The sequence below is a fragment of the Podarcis gaigeae genome (assembly GCF_964106915.1).
Source record: "Podarcis gaigeae genome assembly, chromosome: 12".
Taxonomy (NCBI): domain Eukaryota; kingdom Metazoa; phylum Chordata; class Lepidosauria; order Squamata; family Lacertidae; genus Podarcis; species Podarcis gaigeae.
The window spans coordinates 7,119,292-7,145,555 of NC_139688.1; the positions used below are offsets into that span (position 1 = coordinate 7,119,292).

The 26,264-nt window shown below is 42.5% G+C and overlaps 1 protein-coding gene across 50 annotated transcripts in view; it reads left to right on the forward strand.

Moving 5' to 3' along the window:
* Positions 1 to 26,264, forward strand: part of OBSCN (obscurin, cytoskeletal calmodulin and titin-interacting RhoGEF) — a 265,894-nt gene that overhangs the window by 179,763 nt on the left and 59,867 nt on the right. For all 50 annotated transcript variants that reach the window (XM_083703814.1, XM_083703862.1, XM_083703817.1 and 47 more), the window contains 7 exons: positions 2,726 to 2,884; positions 4,404 to 4,581; positions 4,696 to 4,809; positions 5,651 to 5,818; positions 7,402 to 7,504; positions 7,700 to 7,829; positions 8,337 to 8,442. In XM_083703814.1, coding sequence (XP_083559940.1) covers positions 2,726 to 2,884; positions 4,404 to 4,581; positions 4,696 to 4,809; positions 5,651 to 5,818; positions 7,402 to 7,504; positions 7,700 to 7,829; positions 8,337 to 8,442 — 958 coding nt within the window. The remainder of the gene's footprint in view (positions 1 to 2,725; positions 2,885 to 4,403; positions 4,582 to 4,695; positions 4,810 to 5,650; positions 5,819 to 7,401; positions 7,505 to 7,699; positions 7,830 to 8,336; positions 8,443 to 26,264) is intronic.

A 26,264-nucleotide genomic window follows, 5' to 3' on the forward strand; every position in this document is an offset into this window, starting at 1 on the left:
CAGGTGTACAAGCCTTTGGGAGGCAGAAATGCAAGAGGGCATCAGACGAGAGAGGGAAGGAAAGAGGGACAGAGGCCAGTATTTCCCGCGGCACCCCTGACCACCATTCAAGGCACCCCAGGGTGCCACAGCACACCGGTTGAAAACCACTGGATTCGTCTTAGGGGTAATTCCAGCCAATCAGGGATCATATAGTGACTGTCATGATATCACTAATCTACATAGCCAATCAGTTCTGGTGATAGGAGGTAGTCACTGAGGCCAGCAAAATCAACTGAAAGTGTGTGCTTCCTGAAAATGTGACTTATGAAGCAATCGCTCGAAAATTGCTGAACGAAAACAATACTTTTGTAACAAAAAAATTTCCCCCTCCTTTTAGCTGAGCTCTGCTTTTTATAACATACACTTCATTATTTACCCAAAGCATTATATTTTTGAAATTAGCGCAACTGATGGTGTTGTTTCTAACACATGCATGTGCATCAGTATGTATGCATTATATCTATTTGTCACTACATTTTTGGGTCTCAAATTGATTTAACATTTAAAAATAAATGTCCGAGTGCTATTCAGACACCTAATGATATAGACAGTGCATATATTTTCTGTCTATGCTCACACAGGAAAAATGTCTTGTGGAAGGTAAAGGTAAAGGGACCCCTGACCATTAGGTCCAGTTGTGGCCGACTCTGGGATTGCAGTGCTCATCTCACTTTATTGGTCAAGGGAGCTGGCGTACAGCTTCCGGGTCATGTGGCCAGCATGACTAAGCTGCTTCTGGAGAACCAGAGTAGCACACGGAAACGCCGTTTTCCTTCCCGCCAGAGCCGTACCTATTTATCTACTTGCACTTTGACGTGCTTTCGAACTGCTAGGTTGGCAGGAGCAAGGGCCAAGCAACGGGAGCTCACCCCGTCGCGGGGATTCGAACCGCCGACCTTCTGATCGGCAAGTTCTAGGCTCTGTGGTTTAACCCACAGCGCCAAGGTAACCATGAGTATATAAGGGGAACCTCACATGTTCCTGCTTGAGTTTAAGACATAGAGCTTTTCATCTTTTTCAAACTGAGTTGGTTGCTACTTTTCTTTTTTTAAAAAAAAAATATTTATTAAGATTTTTAAATACAAATGCAAAAATAATAAACAATATAACATGTATCATAACATAGTTTCATAGCTTCTTTGGGCTCCCTCACGTCTCCTGCTCCCACTTACACCATTGTAGACTTTTACCAGCAATTTATCATCTTGTTTGCGTTCTTATGTCCCGCTCATTTAAATATAATCTAATAATTCTCCAAAAGAGAATATAATCCTCCTAATTCCATCTAATTTAGTGGTGCTCAATTATTTATGATCTAGCATCCTTCTTAACATTCAGCCAAATTACAGTATTTTTGTAAATAAGTCTTAAATTTCTTCCAGTCTTCTTCAACCTTCTCCTCTCCCAGGTCTCGGATTCTGCCGGTCATCTCAGCCAGTTCCATATAATCTATCAGTTGCATCTGCCATTCTTCCAGTGTGGGTAGATCTTGAGTTTTCCAATGCTTAGCGATGAGTATCCTTGCTGCCGTTGTTGCATACAGGAAAAAAGTTCTGTCCTTCTTTATCACCCTCTGGCCGACAATACCCAGGAGGAAGGCCTCTGGTTTCTTAGGGAAGGTATACTTAAATACCTTTTTCAACTCATTATATATCATTTCCCAGAAAGCCTTCACTCTAGGGCACGTCCACCAGAGGTGAAAGAAAGTTCCTTCATTTCCTTTACATTTCCAGCATTTGTTATCAGACAAATGGTATATTTTGGCAAGTTTAACTGGGGTCATGTACCATCTATATATCATTTTCATTACATTTTCCTTCAAAGCATTACATGCAGTGAAGTTCAACCCAGTGATCCACAACCTTTCCCAGTCCTCAAACATGATATTATACCCAATATCCTGTGCCCACTTTATCATAGCCGATTTAACCATTTCATCTTGTGTGTTCCATTTTAACAGCAAGTTATACATTCTTGAAAGTACCTTAGTCTTAGGTTCTAACAGTTCTGTTTCCAATTTCGATTTCTCCACCTGGAACCCTAACTTTTTGGGTTGCTACTTTTCTTGTGGCTTCTGAATAGTATCCAGGGTGACAATGGGTTTTGCCTCTGCTGCAGAATGTAGGAGTAGGGTGGAGTTTGGGAGAACAAAACGAAGCACCAAAACAAAACATTATATGGCAAGAAGTTAAGTACATATAAGTAATTTAGTCTTAATGGGAAATAAGGTTAAAAAATATGTTATTTATAATATGATAGAAAATAGAGAAAGATGGAAAGGATTTGCTGAAACAAGTACTAGAAGTGGGATACAAAAAGGGAGGTGTGAGGAAGTCAAGGAAACAAGGGAATGAAGGATAGAGTATGGAAAAGGAGGGATGTTTTTAAATTGTTTTTGTTTTGCTTTATTTATGTGTTTAGTTTAATGGGTTTAGGTTGGGTTTTGTATTGTTTATATATTGTATTGTATTGTTTTTGCTTTTCTTCTCATTTGTTTTCTTTCTTTTTTGTCTTTCTTTTTCTTTCTTCTCCTTTTTTGTAACTTTTAAAAGTAATAAATATTATTAAAAAAACAAAACAAAACAAAACAAAACATTATATGGAACACAAGTAGAATTGCCCAGAGAAGGAGGGTTCTGGTCTGCCAAAGACCAACTTGGCTAAATTTTGCTTTTCGTTCCAGGGCCAGTTCATTGTCTGGGAAGGTGCTCCTGGTGCCAGAATGGCCTGGAAGGGTCACAAGAGACATGTCTTCCTCTTCAAGAATTATATCTTGGTTTGCAAGCCCAAACGAGACACCAAGACAGATACTTACAGCTACATCTTCAAGAATATGATGAAGGTTTGACCCTTAGGTTCTTTGTTTGACAACAAGATCCCCTCTTCCTCTCCCTTTACCTGCCCAGGTCAAGTTGTCTGCCAGGAAAACATTGCATTGCTCTTTACAGTAGCATTTAATTTCAAATATCATAGTAGCAAGAAAGAAAAAAGCAAGAAGGAAAAAATGTAATACTAAGGTAAATTGTGCATTAAAATGCATATATCAGTGAAAACAGCATACCAAAATGCCTTGTTTCAGGGGAAATTGCTTTGCAAAGAAATGTATTTAGGCAAAACTGCAAACAAACATGTATACAGTGGTACCTCTGGTTACGAACTTAATTCGTTCCAGAGGTCCTTTCTTAACCTGAAACCGTTCTTAACCTGAGGTACCGCTTTAGGTAATGGGCCTCCCACTGCCACCGCATGATTTCTGTTCTCATCCTGAGGGTTAGCGAAGTCTGTAACCTGAAGAGTTTGTAACCCGAGGTGTTTGTAACCCAAGGTACCACTGTATTAGGAGGAATTTGCAGTACAATACTATTGGCCTTTTTGTGAAAATTTCCCTCCCTTTCCCTCTCCTGATACAATCCTTCAAAAAGAAAACAGAAAAAGTCCCTCTACAGCAATAGTAAAAATTACAATAGTAAAAGAGAGAGAAAGATCTAATTGATACAAACAGGGTTGTTTTTTTGCTCATTTGTTTTTTGCTATCATTTTACTATCATAAGGGAGAGGACCACTGCAAATAAGGAAGGATTAAAACTCCACTCCTATATGCTGTGGTCTCAGTCCTAATCACTTCCCTGACTTGATTTAATATTAAAAACAAAACAAAACACAGTGACATTTCTTCAAACAACACTTTTAAACTAATGCGCCTCTAGGTCCTTAGTGCATAGATTGAGCTCGAGCCTCATAGATGATACCGTATTGTTCGCTCTATAGGACACACTTTTTCCCCTCCAAAAATTAAGGGGAAATGTGTGTGCATCCTATGGAGCGAAGGCAGGCTCCTTGGCTTCAGCGATAGCAATGTCTTGCTCTCCCAGCTTCAGCAAAAGGAACCCGAAGCCTGCAGAGCACAGCGGGAACTCGCACTGCGCTCTGAAGGCTTCAGGGATCTTTGAGGCTGGCGGTGGGGGAAAGCAGCGCTTCCCCCCACCGCCAGCCCCACAAGCTCGGGGGGCAGCGGGAAGGCTGCACGCAGCCTTTGCACTGCTCCCTGACCTGGTATTTGAGGCTGGCAGTGAGGGAAAGAAGCGCTTCTCCCCACTGCCAGCCCCACAAGCTGGGGGGCAGTGGGGAGGCTGCACGCAGCCTTTGTGCAGCTCCCCGACCTGGTCTTTGAGGCTTCCCCCACCACCAGCCCCACAAGCTCGGGGAGCGCTGAGCAGAGAGGGGGAGTTTTTTCTTCTTGTTCTTCCCCTCTAAAACAAGGTGCATCCTATAGAGCGAAAAATACGGTATATCTCTATACGTTCTGCAATAAATGAGAAGGTATTTTAAATGGCTTTTAACATCGCCCTCTGACTACCCAGCTACCAAACATAGACGTGAATGACCTTGTGGAAGGAGATGACCGGGCCTTTGAGATTTGGCATGAGCGGGAAGACTCAGTCCGCAAGTATCTGTTTCAAGCCAGGACCGTCATCATCAAGAACTCCTGGGTGAAGGAAATCTGTGGCATTCAGCAACGCATCAGCCTCCCTGTATGGGGTATGTACAACTGACTGTGTCCCACATCTGCACTGGCTGATATTCCCCTTCTTCAGCTTTTCCTTATCCAGCTTTCCAGTGAGTAGCACTTATTTTAAATCTGTTCACTTCCAGATCCGCCAGAGTTTGAGGAAGAACTGGCTGACTGTACTGCTGAACTTGGTGAAACTGTCAAATTAGCCTGTAGAGTAACAGGCACACCCAAGCCAGGTGTCAGCTGGTATAAAGGTATAAGCATTCTTAGCTTCCTGTAATATAGGTCAAAATCGATCTCCAGATTTTATTTGGTTTAACCGTTCAGCAACAATATTAAAGTGGTCAGTGAATCAGTTTCCTACCCTGGCTGAGACCTTACCTGCCTGCGGACTGTCTTGCCAGAGTGGTGCATGCTCTAGTTATCTCCCGCTTGGACTACTGCAATCCGCTCTACGTGGGGCTACCTTTGAAGGTGACCCAGAAACTGCAATTAATCCAGGATGTGGCAGCTAGACTGGTGACTTGGAGCAGCCGCCGAGACCACATAACACCGGTCTTGAAAGACCCACATTGGCTCCCAGTACGTTTCCGAGCACAATTCAAAGTGTTGGTGCTGACCTTTAAAGCCCTATATGGCCTCGGTCCTGTATACCTAAAGGAGCATCTCCACCCCCATTGTTCAGCCCTGACACTGAGATCCAGCGCTGAGGGCCTTCTGGTGGTTCCCTCATTGCAAGAAGTGAGGTTACAGGGAACCAGGCAGAGGGTCTTCTCGGTAGTGGTGCCTGTCCTGTGGAACGCCCTCCCATCAGATATGAAGGAAATAAGCAGCTATCCTATCTTTAAAAGATATCTGAAGGCAGTCCTCTTCAGGGCAGTATTTAATATTTAATGCTGTACTGTTTTTAACACTTGATTGGAAGCTGCCCAGAGTGGCTGGGGAAACTCAGCCAGATGGGTGGGGTATAAATACATTATTATTATTATTATTATTATTATTATTATTATTATTATTACTACTACTACTACTACTACTACCCTAAATGCAGCAACTATGATTGCTGAAGGCCTTTTTCTTTGCTTAATTTTGAAGATGGCAAACCTGTGGAGGTGGATCCCCATCACATCATCATTGAAGATCCTGACGGCTCCTGCACATTGATCCTTGACAACCTGATGGGTGTTGACTCAGGGCAATACATGTGCTTTGCTGCAAGCCCAGCTGGCAATGCCAGCACCCTGGGAAAGATCCTTGTCCAAGGTAAAAGGTCTTTCAGTTTCAAATAGGACTAAATGCCTGTTGAGCACTACGCACTAAACCACAGAGCAGCAGAGAGATATTGTTGTCCTTATTTATTAAGGTAAAGGTAAAGGGAACCCTGACCATTAGGTCCAGTTGTGTCCGACTCTTGGGTTGCGGCGCTCATCTCGCTTTATTGGCCGAGTGAGCCGGCGTACAGCTTCCAGGTCATGTGGCCAGCATGACTAAGCTGCTTCTGGCGAACCAGAGCAGCGCACGGAAACGCCCTTCACCTTTCCGCCAGAGCGGTACCTATTTATCTACTTGCATTTTGATGTGCTTTAGAACTGCTAGGTTGGCAGGAGCTGTGACCGAGCAACAGGAGCTCACCCTGTCGCGGGGATTCGAACCACCGACCTTCTGATCGGCAAGTCCTAGGCTCTGTGGTTTAACCCACAGCGCCACCCGCGTCCCAGTCCTTATTTAGTACATTTGCCTTATTACCTTTACCCATGGATCTCCCATTGGCTTTGCTCTTTGGCCTGGTTTCCATGGCACATGACAGCAAACCTTAGTCTTCGCAGAAAGGTGTGGGTTCCCAGAGTGGAGCTTACAGTTGCTTTGCTCTTGTCTGGTTCTTTTTTGCTCTGGTATCACTCTGTGCTAAGCCAAGTTTCATCTTAGCATGTTGTCCTAACGAGGATGTGTGGTTAAGGTCTTTCCTCAGTAACCAGGGTTGTACCATGGATGAGCTGAGCTATGGACCACAGCTTTTCATATACAGATAGATAGATGATAGATAGATGATAGATAGATAGATAGATAGATAGATAGATAGATGATAGATAGATAGATAGATAGATAGATAGATAGATAGATGATAGACAGTGTTTTTTTAAATAATCTTTATTAATTTAAATTACACACATATACAAAGAATTTACAATCTCATACCACAAAAAGAAAATTAAGAAAAAAGAAAAGAAGAAAATACAGAAAAAAGAAAGAAGAAAAAGCAGATTTACATGCATAAAAAAATAATCTTCCTAATTAATACTTAAATAAACACTTAAATAAAAAAGACTTCTGAAAAAACGAGTCTTCCAATCATTCTCAACACAGACAGTGTTCTTAACTCGTTCTTAACTGCAGTGTTCTTAACTAATTTACACCCGTACCTGTTCCTAACTCAGTATGTGCCTTCAGGATCAGGTTTTCTGAGAAGCTGCCTTTCCCCATATATCCCCCCCTCTCTCTTTTTTTTTAACCCTGTGATAAGGGGAACTGTTACTCAAGCACATTCTTTTAGCATCATGGCACCAGTCTGCTAACATTATCTTCCCCCTGGCAGGGAAGCTTTTGAGGTTTTTGACATTTGAAAACCATGTTCTCCCGAATTTGGCAGCGGTGCTATAACCCCATTTACATGGGAGCAAGCCCTGCTGAGTTCATGGGGTTTACTTCTAGGTAGACAGATTGCACTTTTAGTCTAAACCCGTGTAGCCATGGCTGCCTGTGATTGGCTAGGCTTCATGATGCAATTCAGGACATCAGGTGTCCATCATGTGGTTTCAGACTTCATCAGGTTTCTTTTTTCTTTCTAGTGCCTCCTCGGTTTGTAAACAAAGTTAGGCACGCGTACTACGCTGATGGCGAAGATGCGCAGTTTACATGCACCATTGAAGGAGCACCTTATCCACAGATAAGGTAAGGAAAGAAACCACATTCAGTTCCTTCTCTGCAACTGATGGTGCGATTTCCATTTCTGGCCTCTATTGAGCATGTGGGTTGTAGGAATTTCGGTTCCTACTTCCAATGGAATTCCCTGACACCTCTACTTCTGGGATGTCATCCGATGTCTTATTACGGTCTACTAGCTCGAAATCTTTCTTTCCCCAACAGATGGTATAAAGATGGAGATCTGTTGACAGACCCAAATAAACACCAAAGCTTTAGCGAACCCCGGAGTGGCGTCATAGTTCTTGTAATCAAAAACGCCTGTAAGGATGACATGGGCTTCTATGAATGTGAGGTGAGCATCTCACAGCTTTCTTGTTTGCATTATTGTTGCAATGCAGGAATTTAATTCAGATGGCGCGGGTAAAAATGACCTCCTGTAGACTTATTTGGGAGTGAGCCACACTGAAGTCAGTGGGATTTAGGGCCAAAATTAAAGATCCATTGGGAGATGCCTAATCTGATTTCTTTCATTTTTTAAAAAAAGTTAAGTCACCTGGGGGGTTGGATGAGATTGTAGCACTACAGGATTTTTTTTGTTTGTTTTGGTCCCCCCCCCCCCATTCTATTATTCCCAATTAAAACGTGTGCTCTGTTGAGGAAAACATAGAAAAGTCCCGTACATCAAAATATAGGACAGAGAAAAGGAGTTTAAACCTCTTCTTCCAATTCCATGGCCCTAATCTCTCCACCCCCAGGGATGGATTTTGGTAATATGGTGCCCCGACACACAGGAGTTAGTTTATCTTCTTTATCCAGAAATTCTCACGCATTCTAACTGATCTTGCACACTTTCCTTTAGCTGGTAAACAGATTAGGGACAGCAAAGAGCGGTGCTCAGCTTTACCACCAGAGTGCAGCAGCATTGGCTCAGGAGAGGAGGCCGGATCAAGCCATTACAATTGAAGGTATGGCTGGGTTTGTTTGTTTTTCCGCTCTGTGATAATGCCATTAAATCCCTGTTGCCATGAAGTCATGCTCAGAAGTACTGAATGAATGTACTGTCTTACCTCAGAAGCAGATATGTTCACATTACTTGCCTGAGTGCACAGATTTTCTTGATAGCATAACTGTTCTCTGTGAAGCATTTCACCTTGTTGTTGCTCTGCGCATTGAGCACAGAGGGCTGTTTGAGGTGGGAACAGGGGAAAGTGACAGGTTTAGATTAACGTGGAAGAGCTCGGAATCTATGGTGTGTCAGCTCTGAAGGTAGATTGCTGTGTCAGAACCATTGAGGAAAGTCAACAGAAGTTAGAACAGGGTGGCCAAAGTAGCAGCCTCCAGAGGTTGCTGAACGACAACTCCCATCAGCCTTAGCTAGCTTGACCAATGGTCACAGATTATGGAAGTTGGAACATCTGGAGGAAATTGCTTTGGCTACTCCAAGTTGAAAGAGTGTCACCATTGGCCCAGTATGTTGTCACTGACATCATTCTTATTAGCTACGTACAGTACATCCTAGAGAATCTTACTCAACTTCTGTCGTACATGATTGAGACTTGTGACTCTCAACTCTGAGAATCCCCTGGATGTGCTGTTGTTGTTGCTGCTGCCTTTGACATATTTCTAAGGTGATGTACAACATATAATGAAAACAGCGAAAAGCCTGTTTAGAACCGGTGTGAAAAAATAACAGAAGGCGAAATTAAAAAGCAATGCAAAGTGGCAGAGACCTGTTCATCCAGGTGGTAAAGCAATAACGAAAATTCTTGCTCCACCAAACTCCTACACGGCACAATATGAATGTGTCCTCAAGTGCAGTCAACATGTGCCAACTTAGCAAATAAGGAATGATTGTAATATCCATCCGTTAGTGTGCCATGTTCCTTGTGAGAGGTTTGGCTCATATCTGAAGTTCTCATATGTGAAGTGAATTTTCAAAAGCCCACCCTGATTCACTGCTTGAGGTGAAATGGGAATTCCTACCCTGCCCTGCCCACTGCTGCTGCTGCCACACTCTGGTTCTTGCAGAATTCAGCAGGAGCTGGGATGCTCCTGCAAAGTGTTGCCCCTCGCTTGGCTTCTCTGCCCGAGAGTGGGGAAGATGAGTAGCAACACTGCACCAGAACAGCTCTCAGTGGTGGAGGCAGTGGGGCACCCCATAAGACACCTCTGTAAAAAGGTAAAGCGACCCCTGACCATTAGGTCCAGTCGTGACCGACTCTGGAGTTGCGGCACTCATCTCGCTTTATTGGCCGAGGGAGCCGGCGTACAGCTTCTGGGTCATGTGGCCAGCATGACTAAGCTGCTTCTGGCGAACCAGAGCAGCACACGGAAATGCCGTTTACCTTCCCGCCAGAGCGGTACCTACTTATCTACTTGCACTTTGACGTGCTTTCGAACTGCTAGGTTGGCAGGAGCAAGGGCCAAGCAACGGGAGCTCACCCCGTCGTGGGGATTCAAACTGCTCACCTTCTGATTGGCAAGTCCTAGGCTCTGTGGTTTAACCCACAACACCACCCACGTCCAAGATACCTCTGTATTATCCCCATATTACTGATTAGGCTTCCTCTGGAGGAGAATAGCTTGCCTAGGACCATCTCATGGCTGCAATAACATTTTACACTGGGGGCTAGGGCTCCGTATCTGCAAGCTTAGTGGGCTTATGTAGTGAGAGCCACTGCTGAAGACCTGCAAGAGCACCAATTAGGTTGAGAGCAGCATATGACCTCCACTGACCTTCCAATGAAGCCTCTTCTTCCTCTTGGGCCACCACCATTGCTAGCAGACTGGAGTGCTCAGAAACTGCTCTATACTCTCTCTGTGATTTCTGTCCAGCTTTCTCTGCCTCTTGGTGCAGGAGACTTCAGAATTCTCAACAGGACTTTGCTCACTTGCCTGATTGGGCTGGCTTTCCACAGCACGTATTACAGGGCAGGGAATTTGTTGTGATGTCCCAATCCAGAACATGTTTCTGACCGGGATGAGGACCCCACAGCACCTTTCTGAAAGCCAGCCGTCTGTATGGCTCCTATGGTGCCGCTGAACGTGCTTTTCGACAGGAACACATTCTAGACCAGAGCTTCATGGCTGCCTTTTCTTCAAAATGTAGAATTTGTAGCCTGTTAAAAAGTGCCTATGAACAGCAGATCTCCCTCCTTTCCATAGAAGAATGCCTTGCCATTTTGTGATTATTTTGTGATTTTTAATCTTATTTTCAGTTGTATGATGTGTGCTTGGCGGCTCGCATCTGTCCTGATTTCAAAAACAGCAGCATGCAATTCCCTCTGCAGCAAGGCTGCACCCACCCACTGCATGCAATCTGTATATATATATTTTTAAATAATATTTATTAAGAATTTTCAAAATTACAAAAAAGAGAAGAAAAAGAAAAAGAGGAAAAAAAGAAGAAGAAAAAAGATACATAAAAACCAATACAACAACACGACAAAAAAGAAAAAATACAAATCCCATATTACATATCTTTCATTTGCTTGTTTCCTTGACCTCCTCACACCTCCCTTTTTGTATTCTAGCTTAATTAATTATTTCAGCAAATTCTTTCCCTCTTTTTCAATTATTATTGAATAATTTATCTTGACAATCTAACCTATTAATTAACTCAGCAAATCCTTTCCATCTTTCACCATATTTTGTTATTCAATTTGCCTTACTTTATTTAACCTTATCTTACCGTACAATACCTTAAAACTTAAAACTAAATGCTTATTTATACATAAGCATGCAATCTGTATATTGCATGCTAACCTTTGGATCAGAACTTACAGGTCTACCCTGCAAAGGCTAAAGCACAGTCGCAACATGCTTTGACTGGTTGTCCGAATAAACTCTAGAAACATACTGTGGTTTTCATTGGCAAGCAAATGCGCCTACTTCATTATTATGACAGAAAGCTTTGTTTTTGTCTCATCTCACTAGCTCTGTGTTTCTTCTTAGTACTGGTTGTTCTTTAATTGGTTCTTCATAAGCGTATTGGCAGACGATGGGCATTAGATATGCTTTGGTGGCTCTTTAAAGGAAGTTTGGTTAAGGTAATCACACTTTGCCTTCCCACACAGTTAATTTTGAACGCATTTTCCTGTGGTCTATCCAGAATTGCAGATACTGTTATAACATACGTGTCAGCCATTTATCCAGATGCAAGGACTGGAGCTTTGGGTTGCAATTCCTGACGGTTGATTTGTTGTTTTAGTGACCATGGTAGTGGTTGTTTTCAAAATACAAATGCATGAGGATCTGTTTAGATTTTCTGTTGGTCAGGATGTTTAAAATAACAGGCTTTTGGTGTTTGACTATTTTAGCAGTGCCGGTCTTCAAAGCTGTTGATTCATTGTAAACGGATAAATGAAATGAAAGATTGTTTCCTGGAGGCATAACTTACCTTACTTTTTCAGCTATGACTATCTTTTAAAATACAAAATTACTGTAAATTTCATATTATGCTTATTGGAAAATGTTTTCTACCCCTCGGCTAGTACCCAACAGTTGAATTAATTTGGAAGTTTATGCCTAAAAGTATATTATTTGTCACCTATTCAAAACAGAAATCACAATTCTTTTAGTTCTCTTGGCGTAACAAACTGGTGGAATGTACAATGGAGCTGACATTTTGTTTCTCTAGGTCATCCAGAGGATATATAATAAAGTCTGTTTGAAAACCACCTTCTGTGCAGCTCAAAGAATTCTGAGAGTTTTATTTTTCTTCATACACATCCATTGTATTGCCCTACATTGTGTGAATTAGCTGGCTTAACATTTTAACAAGGAAAGCCTGAAATATAGATTCCGGGGGCTAGTCTTCACACCTAACAGCTCTTAATGTGCTTATCAGGATCTTCTGCTTTGCAAAGCTAAATGTTGCTGCAATATCACAACCAAACATTTGAAGGTAGTTCGGAAAACCCTAGAAGAGAATGTTGGCTTCTTGGTGTTAATTTCCTGTTTTTCTTTCTGAAAATAGGATTGGGTCAGTCATATTGTATCTCCAGGAGTAATGCTGGTACCATTTAATCACATTAAATGAATATCAAGCTAGAGAGGGCCTGAATAATCCATTGTTGATTATATTGGTGGCCAAGATCATAGTTAAAGTTGCCACATGGGCTTTGTAACCCAGTCATGCTCACCAACAGTTTCCCAGCTTGCTGAATTCACACGTGAAACACCAACGTGCTTAAATTTCACTTAATTCTGGGTGCTCATTTCTAACATCTGGAAGTTTGCCTAAAACTATGTGCACAGCTGTTTATTGTCTTATGCTTTTAAAGCATACAACAAATTCCACCCCAAATACCTGTCTTTGCAAAGACACGTACAAATGTCTTGAATTTGCCTCTTTGGCACACAGATCTGCCTGCGCTCAGCAGTTCGGTGTTGGAGACGCCGGTTATGGCAAGGTGTGTACATGTGCTTTGCAAATATAGGAACGGGGTAACATGATAAATACCCTGAGTGGATTATTTAAGACAAATTAAGAAACTTAATAACCCTACAGAGCTTACTAACTCATTAAATCCTTTGATGTGGTGTTCCTGCTTTGCTTAATTCCTGCTTCAAAAACATTGTACACATTTGTTTCTTAATAAAAAGCCAGTATATAGACATAAGTAAGTTAAAAAATCACCCTTTTTTAAAAAGAGAGTGAGAAAAAAATGACATACCTCCATTTAGTTATGCATTTAAAACATATTCCCCTTTCTACCTTTCAGCTAAAATAAAAAGTGGTTTTGACAGACATTTTTTTAAGTTCTGCTAGAGCAGTAAATTTTATTTTGGCCAGCAGATATAGAGGATTGTGTGTGTGTGGAGAAAAGCCACCCTACCCCCACAAATGAATACATTTTACCTTCAGAGAAAGAGATTCGTTTTGAGTTTCTGCTTAAAAAACCAATCTCCCCTCCCTCCCAAAAAACCCCACACACATTGTCTTGGACTTATTTTCTTATGCATTCCTCCTTTTTCTTGAAAGGCTTTTGCTTGTGATCTGTAACTCCCCCTGTAGGAATCCTGTGGCCTTACTTCAGTGTAAATGATTTGAGGAGCTCACCCTTCAGTAATAAAATTACCCTCATCCTTTAAGCTATGCAATAAGTTCCCTTTCCTCTTATTCAAAATGAGAAGTTGTGTAAGGGTTTTAATTTCATTTCCTTGCCCCAATTCAAAATACAAAAAAAGAAGACTCAGAACAATATGGGGAAAGATTGAACTTAAAATTATTTGTGCAGGTTCTGAAGGCTCATGATGCAGCAACCATGATGCAATTAAGGAGGTCTAGGTCTGGTCAGTGCCTGAATTGGGGGCACTTTTGAGCCCTGCCTATGCCATCTTAAGTTCCAGTGTGGAAGAAACATGGGATATAAATGTGCTAAATCAACAAACCACCATACATTCACTGCCAGCCAAAACTGTTGACTGGTTAAGGAGTTTTAGGTTGTGATCCACAAATCAGTTAAATTGCTGCAATTGCATATACATTGAATAAGGGCTTATGCACACTACACTTTTGTCCCGTTCTTCCCAGGCACAGGTCTGTCCTTTAAGCTCTGTGTCCCAAGTGCCCTTTTTTTAATGTCCCAGAGCTTTCCCCACAAAAAACTGTTCTTTAAATCAGAAGAGCAACAAATGGCAGTTCGGGTTTTCTGCGGATTGGTGTTTGCTCCAATTCAGCTTATAGAGCAGCTTTTCGAGGGGAAAGCTCTGGGGCAAAAAAAGAAAGAAAGAAAAGCACTCGGACATTGAATCGTAAAGTTGGAAGGGACCACAAAGGGCATTTAGTCCAACCCCCTGCGATGCAGGAATCTTTCGCCCTATGTGGGGCTCTAACCCATGATTAAGAATCTCATGTGCTACTGACTGAGCTTTAAAGCACAGAATATGCCAGGAAAGCATGGAGGAAAGCTAAGTGTGGATAAGCCCAAATTTAACCTGTAGCATTGTTCATCCTCCAATCTAAGACCAAACGCCTCATCTCCTTGTGTTTCTTCCCATCCCTATTCCCACCCCATGCTTTGTCCACAAGAAGGACCGACATTAAAAATGAGAAAACCACCAGCATGGGTTGTAGGAGTGGAGTGGGGAATAGGAACTAGCATCTATATTTTGCATACCACGTTAGATCACCCGCTTGGAGTCTGGCTTACGCGTAGTGTATTGGGCTCTATAAATTGGCATGGCACGCCAACAATGCACAGGATGTTGGCCCCACTGGTTTCCAATGAGTTAAGCCAGTTTTTTAAGTGTAAAGTGCATTGCCAATTTAAGTGATTTGTGGATCTGGCTCTCAGAACCAGTAAGGATTAGAGATACTAGAAATAACACTTGAAATAACCACAGAAATCAGTGATGGGATGGTGTATGTTGTTTTCAGTTTTTTCTTTTTACCTAAATTATTATTCTTTCCAATCAAGTTTTTTTCCTCCTTGATTCACTTAACAAAGTTAATGTAATCTTTTCAGCTTTTTGCCTTTCTTTAACCCCATGCTGTTCATACTGTTTTCTTTGTAGTCACTGAGCAAGAGACTAAAGTACCCAAGAAAACCATCATCATGTAAGTGCTGATATTTTTTAACATTCGTGTTGTGATGTGCTGCCTCTGCATGTCCCAATAACAAGCCTGTGTTTATTGGCCATGCAAGTGTGACTCTTTCCCATCCCATCAGATCTTGTGGTATTTTTGTGTTATGAGAAAAGGAAGCAATAGGTTTTATGGATGAGCAAAACAAACCTGTAGCCCATCCCACATTGCAAAAACCAACAGCAGTAGCGCATAGGCACAGCTTTTGTCTAACTCTTCCTGCGATACGTTCCGTTTGCAAGTCAACTGGAGTTCCAGCAAGCCATTAGGAACATCAGGAATCCATCTCTGAACACTACTACTTCAAACAATGTGCTAAAGCGTACTAACATGCCATTTAACTTGCAGTATTTCTTCCTCGTTCGCACCCTCCACTATTAAATCTACCCAAAATGATTTTGGGGTTGGTTTGGGTTTTTCAAATGAAGGATTTAGTAAAATTTGGCATTGTAACCTGGTTTTCGTTCTTGGCACACAACTGCTTCATGTTGGTACTGTACCAGAACTGGGCGACAGTGGAGATTCAGCACGATAGAAGGACACGGGGGGAACTTCACGTGTTTCCTAAATTCACCCTTCCGGTTACCTTTTCCACACCTGCCTATGCTAGCTACCTCAACATCATTTATAAATCTTGCTGTTGGTTGTGTGATGGCAGGTAACCAAAGGACCGCATAGCCAGCACAGTGACATTCCCTAGCCATGTAGCCAGTCAAGATTACCTACTTGGGAATGCCACAGAGGTCACCGTGAATTGCGATGAAGGGGAGAAGGAGCGTGTTAGTCCATTGCTGAGGCCAGCGCTCTGCCTCGCTGCACTCTTGGAAGCGTCATTCCCTGCTAGCACACTATGGCAAAACGGGTAGCGCTGCCTCAGTTGCTTCATTACAAGCTTATATATTCCCCTTAGAATTGTAGAATTGGAAGGCGCCCTGAGGATTGCCTAGTGCAACCCCTTCAATGCAGAATATGCAGCTGTCCCATACAGAGATCAAACCTGCAACCTTGGTGTTATCAGCACCACGCTCTAGCCAAGTGTGGAAAGAGCTTTGTGCCCCTTCATGCCCCGCATTGGTGAAAACAAAGGAATGTGTAGAAACTGAGTACAACAGACCCCTGATTGAGCAAAGCTCTACTTCATATTCTCTCTGGTACACCAAGATCCCATGAAGGAAAAGGGATCTCTTCTCTTTATCCCAACAGTTTCTGCTGATCAGACTGTGCTCTCAAATAATATTAATCCAAGGTCTGAACATGCTAGTTGGAAAGGGTTGTTGAAACTCTTTCTTGTATTTAAATGCCATATAAAACACATCTTGCATATGCTTCAGTCTCCTGGACACAACACCCATCTCTTTTGTAATACTTGGCTTTACTTTAATTTCTTGATGTTGTATTCTAACCGATTGATCTTGCACAGTCTTGCTTGCTTGCCTGCACATACAAATGCAACCTTCTTAAGTAACATCAAAAACAATTAACTAAAAGGATGCAACGTTATTATAATACCTTGGAATAATTTAAACCTCATGTTTGCTTTTGGAAGTAATGCTATATGAGCAAAGATAATTATAAATGAAGCAACATTGCTATCAGCTGTTTATATTACATTCAGAGTACTTAACACTGTTTATTCTAGTGGGCCACTAGTAACTTAGGGTGACAATAAGTTAATTAAATATTTTTTTCCCATTTTAAAACATGGGAGGAGTGAGGGGGTTGGAATAGCAACATGTTCAATATATCTGAGGAATGACAGTGTTTGAAAGCCAATGTTTCTGTATAGTCAACTAAAACCTGATATGGATTGGGCCATTTGTGTACCTTCAAGAAAAGTACAAAACCAGAAGGACACTGGATAATGTTCTGGTTGACTAGAGATTCTGTTTCTGAATATGAGGTGGATTTGCAGGGTGTGCATGGCCACTTTCAAACAGTAGAACCCACACACCGCTGAAAAGCTCACAAAACTAACACTGCTGTGCTTCCCTCACCTCTCCGGTGTTCGCATGCAACAAAGTGTGCCTCCTAAAAGGGTGGGATGCGGGCAGGGAGCATGTCGCTGCACACACAAACACAATTTTCAAACTTTTCATCATCAGAGAGGAAACTATAACAACAGTGGTGAAGACCCCAAGGGTAAAGCGAAGACTATCTCCTGCCCGCCCATCCTCAGGGTATTCTCCTCGCTCTCCAAGATCGGAGTACTCGACACCCGAGCCCATTTTTGTGACCAAGATTAGGCAGCCTGTCCATAGGCTAGACCCAGAGGTAATGCAAAGACCAGCCATTCCTACACTCTTTGTGACAGAGCCAGACGAGAGGCAAGGAGCAGCAGTCAGAGGTATCATTGTAGAAACCACTGTGGAGGAACAGAAGCCCAAATGGGTTGAAGTAGAGGAAATAATTGAGTTCAATGTGAAGAAGCCCACCCAAACCACAAGGAAAAGAGGGGCATCTCCTGCAAGATCAGATAAAGATGACTCAGTGTCAGGCTATAGTCTGTCTGGCCCAAGACCCAGGCGTTCACCTGAAGATGACCCGAACACAAATAACTCAAACAACAAACTAGTGGAGCAGGACAAGTCTTCCCTGCCCCAAGATGCTGAAATGTCTGGAGATGATTGCAAAGAAGCAATAATCAGCAATGAAAATGAAACTTCTCGTGATGGGTTGGAAAGAAAGAGTTGCCCTCAGGAATCTGTTAGTAAGGGTGACTCATTGGCTACCCCATCTGTGATTACTTTTGTGGATGAACCACTTGAGGCAAGTGGAGGAGACAAGGATTATTGTCTGCATTCACACAGAGATCTAGAGTTTAAAGAGCATGCTACCAAGGATGAAACCTCAGGTCCCATGCAAGATGAAGGTCTTCCAGAGGAGAACGTTATAATTGATGAACCAGAAGCGGAGGAGCTGGATGACCTTAAAAAGCGAGATCTTAAAATCCTGACTCGTAATGGGAAAGCATTAACTTTGGAGGACCTTGAAGACTATGTCCCTCAGGAAGGGGAGACATACAGGAATCCTAACTCTGCAGAAGACAAACCTTGTGAAATAGCTGTGCTCCAGACCGAAATCAACAAACCAACCATTGGGAAACCTGTCTTACTGAATGTGGGCAGGCCAGTGGCTTCTAAGCCAAGGCAGACCTATTTTAGCCAGTTTGAAGGGCATCACCCAGGAGAGGTCTTCATGTCAGCCTCCAGAGTGGCCGGAATGCAGTCCAGGGGCCCATCGAATATTTCATTCCATGTCAGCGAGTCCTGCACAGCAGCAATGGCAACACCACAATCGCACACCTCTGCCACAGGGGCTGCATTCAAGCCCACACCATCTTTCTGTACCGAAGTCCAGCTGTCCGCAGACAACGGACAATCCAGCTTCAAAACTGAGGTTTCCACAAGAACCCGCATCTATGGCGCAGTCGGAGAAACCGTTACACTGTGCATCAAGAAGGAAGACTCCTCCCAAAGTTGAGCGGAAGTGAACTCTCTATTTCTCTAGCAGTTATAAACCTCACTGTAAGCAACAGCCATAAGCAACACCAAGAACCTTAGCAAGAAAACTGTGATGGGAATAATAAAGGAGAAGCTAGAAGAAAACTGTTTCAAGTGAAATACCGTGCATTGCAATTAAACGTGGAGATTTTCTAGTCTTAAAGGGAACACTTCTGTCAGTTCAGTATATATAATGCAACCTTTGATTTGTGGTGTTTTTTTTTAAAAGCACACCATTCCATTGTGAAACAATAAGGAGCAGGTAGCGTAGACCTAGGGCATAATTAGTGACAAGATCTAATTAAGTTTGCGTTTATGTTTTCAAATGTTAACACGGGGCTGCCAAACGCATAAAGAAGGAAGTTTACACAATTGCTCTTTGGCAGCAACTAAAGGAAAGCTTTTCATCTAAGCGTGTTTCAAGTTGCTGTTTGTATATGCCAGGCTCTCATGAAATAGCTGAGCTGACACTTTTAGTAAACAACTTAATGACCACAAACTGCTTCTGCACATTTAAGTGTGCTTTAAAAAATGATTTACTTCCACCTTGTGTGTGTGGACAACACAGATGCCACGCATGCCTTTCAGAATGTACAATTTATGTTCTTTTCTTAGTGGTGGAGTTTAATACAGTAGGTACAATTGACAAGACTGTCCAGCCTTGATTCTATAGAAATTCAGTGCTGTTTTTGACATTGAATTCAGAGGAAACAAGATTATATGTGATAAAAAAAAATTAATTAAAGCGGCATTTGTTGTTAATCCAGTTTTAGCTCAGTGACTAATGTGGTACTCACGGTCCTAATTTCGATTAAGTGCAAATCATAAGCCGATTTGAGCTGTTTGCGGCTTGTACCTTAATCTTCAACATTTCTACTGCCAGCATAAGTCCTCTGCAGTGGCAATATAGCATCATAAGTTTTTGGCAGAACCGTGTACCCTCTCCAAGACCTCTGTGTTGGATTGATAACTGTCATGAATACATATATACTTTTCTTTTAACCTGTTACTACAGTGGATGCCTAAGATCTCAGGCTGTGCAATCTGCATTATTTAAGAAATAAATATATGCTGAGGCATTGAAGGAATCTTACCTTTGCAGCATTGCACCCAAAATACTATTCAGTGAAAGGAATGGGCAGCTTATTAACAGAGGTAGTGCTAAACCAAACTTAAACATGTCAAATACTATAAATTTTCTCATGTGTGAATTCTGCGTAAATAATTCAATTTGCATCTAGAGATCATCCTTAATAATCAACATTGTTGTGGTTGCATTTACATTATTTTCATTTGCTCCTAATCAGGAGCCCAAAACTTTGTATTTGCAGTATTACAACGACTGCTATTCTAGTTGTACTAAATTCTCTTCATGTGGTATCTATGGCAAAAGCCTGAATGTGGTGGATTGCATCCCTTGTATTCCATAATATTTTGGGCTCGTTCAAATGATGCTTTTCGTCCACAAGAGCCATCCTTATGAACCTCAAACACACACAACTGGACAAACGAAATGGGCACTCACAGATATTTTCAGTAGCAACTCCCTTGGACAAAGCAACTGGGGGGAAATTGCTGGCTGCTGGCTAAATCTTGGGGGTACAGCACATCGAGAATGATCTGAAATGACTTCTCAGTCCAACCATTTGCTCCATTTGTAACGGGGAACCCCAATGAATTTTTCCGTAAGGGTTGCTCATGAGTAATTACCTCACTCCCTTCCATTCCCATGTCCTGCACCCCCAAATTGCCGAGAAGGAGCAAATTTTGCATCCATTTTAAAAAAACCTTCGCATACAGATGTGGTGTTATAGGGGATAGCAATATCCAACCTTGCCTAGTTAGTGTGAACCAAGCCTTAGGATGAAACTAGTACATTGGCTGTTGCTCTGAAACAGCCTTCCTCTCACCTGGTGGCCGCCAGATGTTTGGGTCTACAACTCCACCAGGGAAGCAACAGCTGCTTGAAAACATATTTGCAGAAGTCAAGCCTGTCGTATGAATATTAAGAAATAACAATACAGTTACAGATAAACTAAGACAGTTCAGCACATCTTAAAGATGTTGGGTTGACTTGTAGCCAACCAAGTTATCCTCAGAGCAGACCATAGAAATGGTCATTATCTTCAATGGATCTACTTTGAGGAGGGCTAGCAGTAGTTACTGCCCTTTTATTATTACTTTATACTGGAGAAATAATTTGGCCCATCACTTTGCTGCTTGAGATTCCCAAAATGGACACCCTACCAAGACAATCTCTGAACACAGCTTTAAAAAATAATCCACATAAATGTTCGTCTCAAGAATGGCACTTAAACATTGCGGCTTCATTTAGTAGTTACAACTCCAGTTTTAATTTTTGTAAGCTGCGTACGGTACCTGTGTACTACTGTAGAAGGTTAGACATTTCTCAGCGGTTTTCTTCGATGAACCTCGTTCATGTTGTAACTTTCAGTTTTCACAACCTCATTGGTCTATGCTGTATATAATTAAGGTACATGGATATGTCAGTGTCTATTGCACTATGCATTTTATGTTGGAAAGTTATAGACACTGCTAAAGATGAAAATACCTCTCTGCGCAAGATTCTTTTATTATTAGGGCCAGGTTTTTGTTTTAGATACTACTTGTGGAAATCTAGAGAATTGTCATTAAGAAACAAGAGAAGTGTGCATTTGTAATCTTACATGCAGAAATTCTAAGAGTGTTATTTCTATAAAACGTGCAGAAATGCTAATCTTGCAGTTTTATTTTGCTGAGTAATGGTTTGCTAACTGAACAGTAGTTTTCTCCAGGGAATAACTGCATTTCTTTTGACGCAACCCCCTCCATCAGTTTACATTTTCTTTAAAAAATAAATAACCAAAAAGTAATTTGGCAGAATGATGCATCCTATCCAACATTTTTAAGACGATGGAGAGTCCTATATTTGTATTTTCAAAGTATTTTCCTAGAAATTAAAAGAGCATTTGCTTGTACATGATTAACAGTTTTTTTGGGTTGACTGCATATTCCCATGGAAGGAAGGATATAAAGTAGAAACCAGTTTGAGAGATGAGACAAACCTCAGGCATAATTAAAGTCATATTGTGCTGTTAGAGCCTCAGATTCATATCAATAAATGTCTAATATTAGCTGACATACTATTCACTCTCTTGTGTGTTGCTTTCGTGTAGTTCCCTCACACAATAGGTTTTTGGTATTTCAGTTTTCTGGATTTTGCGTCCGATGGCAGGTGTGTTCTTACAGCTTGAATAGGGTACCTCTCTAAAACTCTTCTGCAAATAACTTTAGAGAAGAGTGGTAAGGAGGGAGAAGGGGCAGTAACAAGAGACAAGCTCCTGCAGGCTTGACGTCTAATGGGATTTAGCTATACAGCTGCAAATAAAATGTTTTCAATGTGATGTAAAGTGCAATACACAAACGTGACACCAGATGGCACCAGGGAGCTATGCCAAATTCAATGTATTTTTTTCAAAACACTTTTTTTAAAAAGCATTTTCACAGTGTTTTTTATATGTGTGTAGATTCCACCATGGTCTCAACTCGAGACAGGTAATTTGGCTTGTGCTTAGATTAACTTGTTTACATTTAGGCCTGTAGAATCAGATCCAGGGGAGCTCCCTGCCACTAGACAACCCTATTCCCCAAATTTATCCCTGCAATAGAGACCTCACGGTAGCAGACAGTGCCTGTAAAGCGGATGATGGCTGCAAGCAGACAGAAGTGACACAGTTCCCCCATCCGATTGCTCTCTCTGAAGGGTAACCACAGTTCACAGCACCTGAGAATGACTGGGAGCTCCCCGAACAGGGAGACAAAATCTTCCAATATGGAATTTTTCAGCCTTGTGAGATTTGCGTGACGTAATCTTGGAGATGCTGACACCAGGCTTCGTCCAACATAGCTTGTTTCCAGTTTGACTCAGCACTTAGCAGAAGCAGAGGCCACCCATCCTCTATGCCAGCCAGGATTACAGTGGTACCTCGGGTTACAGACGCTTCAGGTTACAGACTCTGCTAACCCAGAAATAGTACCTCGGGTTAAGAACTTTGCTTCAGGATGAGAACAGAAATCGTGCAGCAGCGGTGCGGCGGCGGCAGTAGGCCCCATTAGCTAAAGTGGTACCTCAGGTTAAAAAGCATTTCAGGTTAAGAATGGACCTCCGGAACGAATTAAGTACTTAACCCGAGGTATGACTATATAATGAATTGAGAGCAGGAAGGAATTTTCCATGCTGTTCAGATTGGCTGAGGGTGGGCATGTTTTTCACCTTCCTTAGGGAACGTGTAAGCAATTCATAACTGGGGTACCTAATTGTAACATGGTGGATCATTACAGTGAAAAGGTGTCAGTGGGAAGTAGGTGCACCATACGGTTATGCGCCACACTCAACACTCTTGGTTCTGGGACAGAGGTCTTCCCAGGCTTAAGAAGGTACCTGCGATTTTGGTGCAGCAGGTGGAGTAGAGAACGCCCAGCAGTTTTGGGAACCCTCCTGGAGATGCTGTTAGCTGAACTGTATTGTGTGGCAAGTCCCCTCCCCCAAGAGAAATAAGGACACAGGACACATTATGTAAGGTTAATGGGCATAAAAAGGCCACAACTTTATTGATTACAGAATTTGAAGGTATTGGCCTTAGGCATTGGCTCCTAACGACTACCCGTCATGGAAACCGGGAAGGGTAGTCCACAAGCCGTGGGAGTCCTGTTGAAGTACGCCAACTAGGATCCCACGGGTGTCACCACTCGGGGGCGTGCCGGGGGCCCTGACCTCCCTAGGCTTCGGACAAGGCAACACCCCCCAGAGTCCTCTACCGGACTACCCTTTCCTTTGGGGAAGGTGATGGCGCTACCTTCCCCCCATTTATTTGCATAACAATAGTCCCCTGCCAATGCCTAACCGCCAATACTGTGGAAGTTGTGACGATTACTACGAGGTAGGCGAAAAAACCAAAAGGCTCGAAGTGCGCCAAATTGGAAAAATTCCTACCAGGCCCCTTGCGGCGACCAACCGAAGTCCATAGCAAGGTCATAGCTACCTAACCTAAGGGTGGGCGGGATGGGAAAACTGTTCGGCCGAGGAAGGCAAAAGAGGGCGGTCCCTGGGCATGCCTGGCCTTAAATGGGCTAGGCCACGCCTCCCCGGCCCGCCGATTGGCGGGTGGGGCAGAAGGCATGCCCGGGGATTCCCTCTTCACGCGGGGGCAAGGTCCCGCCCCCGCGTGAGTGGGAGGAGGGTTTTTGCCCTCAACCCCCTCTCCTCCCAGGTCAGAAATGGCTTTCTAAATCACAGGGTTTCACCATAGGTAGAAAGCACAATAACCGCAACCACAACGGCGTCAACAGCAAGGCAGATCAAAATTAAGAGAGAACCGCCTTCCTCCCCACGCTCATATCTGACTGATTTCTTTTCTTTCTTTTGAAATGGTTTTTTCTTTGATTTTACAGAGATAAATTTCAAAAGGGATTCATTATTACCTGTGCCCCTTTCTTGGCAGTTGCAAATCTCTCTCCTGTGCTTCTCAGTGTCAATGGTCATTTTATAAGAACAGTGCTGCCTCAACATCCCCCCTCCATAAGGACAACCTTGTAAAAGGTGCACTTGGTGGCAGTGAATTAAGCTCACTGCAATCTGGGTCCAAATTTTAGAAGGGTCTATGTCTACCAGTTCACTGTTATGAGTGACTGGCACATCTCTAGGTATCATCTTGTGATCTGAATGACGTGAAGTGGGTTGACTTTGATGCTAACCCTTTTCTTTTCACACTGAAGAGAGAAAAGCTGTAGGGGATGGTTTTGTCACGATCAGAGCTGGAGGATTGTGTCGGGGCCTCACTCGAACATGCAGATAAGGAGGTAAAGGTGGCTCTGCAGAAACCCATGGACTCTGTGTCACCAGCAGCATCGCTTCCTCCAGTCACAAGAGGGAAAGCCAGCAAATCAGTAGCTTTGATTTGTTGCCTTCAAGGCTACCCACTAGGCTTGCTTATGGTAGCTCACAAAGCCAACATCAGTTCAAAGCTCTGCTAGCCATGTTGGGTCTCCCAGTCCTGAGCTGGGGTTGGAAGAAAACCACAAGACCCCAAAGACCACCAAGCATGTTGCAGGCATTTCTGTGGTTAAAATGAAAAACGAAAGCAGAGATCAAAACATGAAAGGTTTTGTGCCTGGAATTGTGGTTAACTTGGTTCCACCTTTGATTTTGAATTAGTGAATCTGTACGGACACCAGCTCAAATGTGTCCACATTATGTTTGATTAGTTCTGCCTGACAATACCTATTTTCAAGCCAGCTAGAGGCACTGCTTGTTGCAGAATACTAGGGACATCTCGCACCAATCCCAGCCAGCATGGACAATCGTCAAGGCTGAGGGAGTTGTAGTCCAACAATGTCTGGAGACATTCCCCACTCCTGCATCAAATCATTCATTCCTGAGAGACACAGTGTTGCATCAGAGGCCACTGTTTTAGGGGCCACATTTGGATTTTTTAGTGAGTGCCATGGGCACATACACCAATCACTTCTCTTCCCCTGGATCATCAACCACTCGCCAAGAGAGGCAGAAAGAGAAATGTGTACACACATACACAAACACACTTCTCTTACACTTTCTCAAGGGAACTGGGTAAAAGTTGGAATTAATCTGAGGCTTGATAAACACAAAGAAGAAAGAGGAAATGGGAAAGAGTGTCACTCTTTCAAATTCCTCTTGCCACTCTATCATGACCAAGGGTGCAGTGGAGGTCTTAAGGTTTTCTCAGAGTGTGATGGCAATAACCCTTGCACTTGATTGCCTGTGGGTTCTATCTAGCAAAGTTGCAATACTGCTTATGGTCCAAATAAATCTTTCATAGATATACAGTGGTACCTCAGGTTACAGACGCTTCAGGTTACAGACTCCGCTAACCCATAAATAGTACCTCAGGTTAAGAACTTTGCTTCAGGATGAGAACAGAAATCGTGCAGCGGCAGTGGGAGGCCCCATAAGCTAAAATGGTACCTCAGGTTAAGAACAGTTTCAGGTTAAGAATGGACCTCCAGAACGAATTAAGTTCTTAACCCAAGGCACCACTGTAATGAAATAGGATTTTGATTCCACAGCACTTTCTGAACTCAGCTTTCCACTGCAGTTTTTTGGATCTGTGATTTTGTTAAGATTTCACTTGCACTTAATAGGCGACTTTAAAGGACAAAGGGATTACTTCTCATAAAACCACGCTGAGGTGTGCTTTCCAAAGAAAACAATTTATGAATGAAGCATGAAGAGGTTAACGTACAATGTGTTCCTTTCATTCTTTAGCCTGTTAATAGCAGTTGCATCTAGCCTCTGTCATCATCTCCTAATTTTCTTAGTTCAAAGGGATGTTATAGGGACATTAGCAAGTTGCTCTCCATTTCCTAAGCTAGGCACGAAGGCTGTGCACATACTACCAGTGTGAAACACAGCTATGTTGTCCTTTCCCTCCATTTGGACTGACATTGGTCTGTGGAAAAACACACTAGGACTCGGCACTATAAAATACAATTATTATTTTTTTGTAAATAATATTTATTACTTTTAAAAGGAAAGAAGACAGAAGAGAAAAAACATAAGAAAAAAAGAAAAAAAAGACAACACAACACAATGCACAAACAATACAAATCACAACCCAAACCCATCAAACCAAACACACTAAACTAAACTAAACAAAAC